At 40.6% G+C, this 2,394-nt stretch overlaps 1 protein-coding gene across 1 annotated transcript; it reads right to left on the bottom strand.

Moving 5' to 3' along the window:
• Positions 1-966: 966 nt before the first annotated feature.
• LOC149821212 (uncharacterized) lies at positions 967-1,654 on the bottom strand. The gene is made up of 2 exons (XM_089981915.1): positions 1,403-1,654; positions 967-1,221 (listed from the first exon to the last, which is right to left on the bottom strand). The coding sequence occupies exons 1-2, from the start codon at positions 1,652-1,654 to the stop codon at positions 967-969; spliced, it is 507 nt and encodes a 168-aa protein (XP_089838041.1).
• Between the last annotated feature and the right edge of the window lie 740 nt (positions 1,655-2,394).

Genomic DNA, 2,394 nt, shown 5'->3' on the forward strand with positions numbered 1-2,394 from the left:
AAAAAAAAAAAGAAAAAGAATCGCCCCAAGTCAACCAGTCACAAGTTGCAGGTCAATTGAGATTTGCCCGAGTTTCTGGCGAAGGCTCAATTCCTGATTGCTTTCTGTGCTCAACGATAATGTTTGAATTTTTTAAAAAAGGAGAAAAAAGGTATGAACAGATGAGATTCCATTTATTCATAGGGTGCACGTGATGCTTATCAATGACTCATCAAAAGCACACAGTCACAACGCATGCTCTCTCTCTCTCTCTCTCTCTCTTGCAGTGAATGGGCAGAACCGGCAGGCAGCTCACAATCTCCAAAGACAGACCATGCAAACAGAAAGGAAATTCCAGACCCCAACGACACTATTCTCTCCATACCCTGAAAACTTCGTCACCCTCTGCAACAAACAGAGGAGGCATACAGATCCTAACCCCCTACTTGTCCGATCGACCCTGCCGGCCGAATAGAATTTTGCTGCTACAATTCCCTCTACTTCCCTCATGTACACAAACCTCTCTCTCTCTCTCTCTCTCTCTCTCTCTCTTAGTTACCCTGAACATTTCATCACCCTATAGGCCTGTACCAAGCAGGGACAGAGCACCTTACCGCCTACTTGTCCAGTTCACTACATCTACAGTTTTGGAAATTTGGCTCTTACCATACCCAACTACCACGCTTTAAAGAGAACAATGAACTCTCACTCTCCTGTATATGTCTAGTTGACTTTTGAGTAGCGATATTTCGCTCTAACATCTCGAATACATCACAACAAAAGAAAACACGGGAGAAAGAGAGTGCAATTATTTAAAAAAAAAACTGCAGAATTTCGTAATCTACATACACGAAAAAAAGCTCAAAACATGAAATTAACGGGATTCTGACGGTGAGGAGAGGTGATTGGACACCAAGTGGTCTTAAACGATATAAAAGCGGAAGCAATACAAAGAGTAGAGAGGTGATGCATAGTGATGAAGACGGTTCAGTCGGCAGTTTTAGAGCAAGAGGATGCTGTTGTGGTGCTGGTACTGCTGTTGGTAGTCTTCTCATCTTTCAGGCCGGTGCTAGTGATGGGGAAGAGTTCCAGTGTTTGCAATGGCCGGTAATAACTACAAGGGTTTATTTCCAGCACAACCCATTCAATATGGTTCCCTCCTCCAAACACCACAGACTTCCTCATATCTTCACACTCAGGGGCCTCCAGCCTGCACTCGAAGTTCACTACTCTGCTTACTTCCTGAAGAGCCAAAATTGTTGAACTTCAATGCAAGTACAATATATATATATATATATATATATATATATATATATATATATATATATATATATATATATATATATATATATATATATATATATATAGAGAGAGAGAGAGAGAGAGAGAGAGAGAGAGAGAGAGAGAGAGAGAGACTACTTACTTGGTGCTGAAGGAAGTGCTGATTTTGTTGCATGTGAAGGCTTCCTCCGTTGCTAACCCTTGCCTTTTCCAGAAGATACTGATGTTGGAGCTGTTTGATCATTCTCTTTTTAAGCTTTTGCCTCTCCCTCGCCTTATGGTTTTGAAACCAATAGAACACGTTCTTGCCCTCAATCTTTCCGTACAAGGAAAGATGAGTGGTTATCTGCTGAATCTGCGACGCGTTTGGGGTGCGTATGCCTGCTCTATACATGTCTTCCAGAATCATGAGTTGTTGTGGTGTAGGGCACCACCTGGTAGAGATAACCTGAGGCATTCTCTCTCACTTTTTGCTTCCTAAAAGAGCAGTCGGAATTGTTGTTGGCAAGAGAAAAGGGGAAGGCAATTCTTTTAGGGGTGGGTGGGTGGGTGGGGGGAGACAGAATGGATGGTTAAAATAAGGAAAGGTTGAGGGGTTCTATTTATGGCAGAGGTTCATTAAATGCTGTTCAGAGATGGGTTCTGGTTTTTGCTCAGAAGTAGATATTGAAGAAATTGGAAAGCAAAATTATGAAGCTTACGTGATGGTATGTATGTATATGTGCTTAAGAGAGAGAGAGAGAGAGAGACTGTGCGCTTGTGAGATTTTGTCCTTGGGACTCTAATGATAATCTCTTGATGAGGTTGGTTCCTTCACTAAAGTGCTCTCTCTCTTTCTCTCTCTCTCTCTCTCTCTCTCTCTCTCTATATATATATATATATATATATATATATATATATATATATATACACGGTGTCTTTATCTCTTTGCTGCATTCAGTTTTTATTTTAAGAAAAGAATTTTTTTTTACTAAAGTACTAAAAAAGAGTACAGAGTTACATGACTCAACCAATAGAGCCTGAAAAGTAAAAGAAAGCAACGAATCGAGCTCCACCAATAGTTGGGTAGTAAATAAAATAGTTGATGCCATCGTACTAACTGAGAAAGCAAGGAATTGAGCTCCACCAATAAAT

This window comes from Nuphar pumila, chromosome 12 (genome assembly GCF_984573655.1).
Source record: "Nuphar pumila chromosome 12, dmNupPumi1.hap1.1, whole genome shotgun sequence".
Classification (NCBI taxonomy): Eukaryota; Viridiplantae; Streptophyta; class Magnoliopsida; order Nymphaeales; family Nymphaeaceae; genus Nuphar; species Nuphar pumila.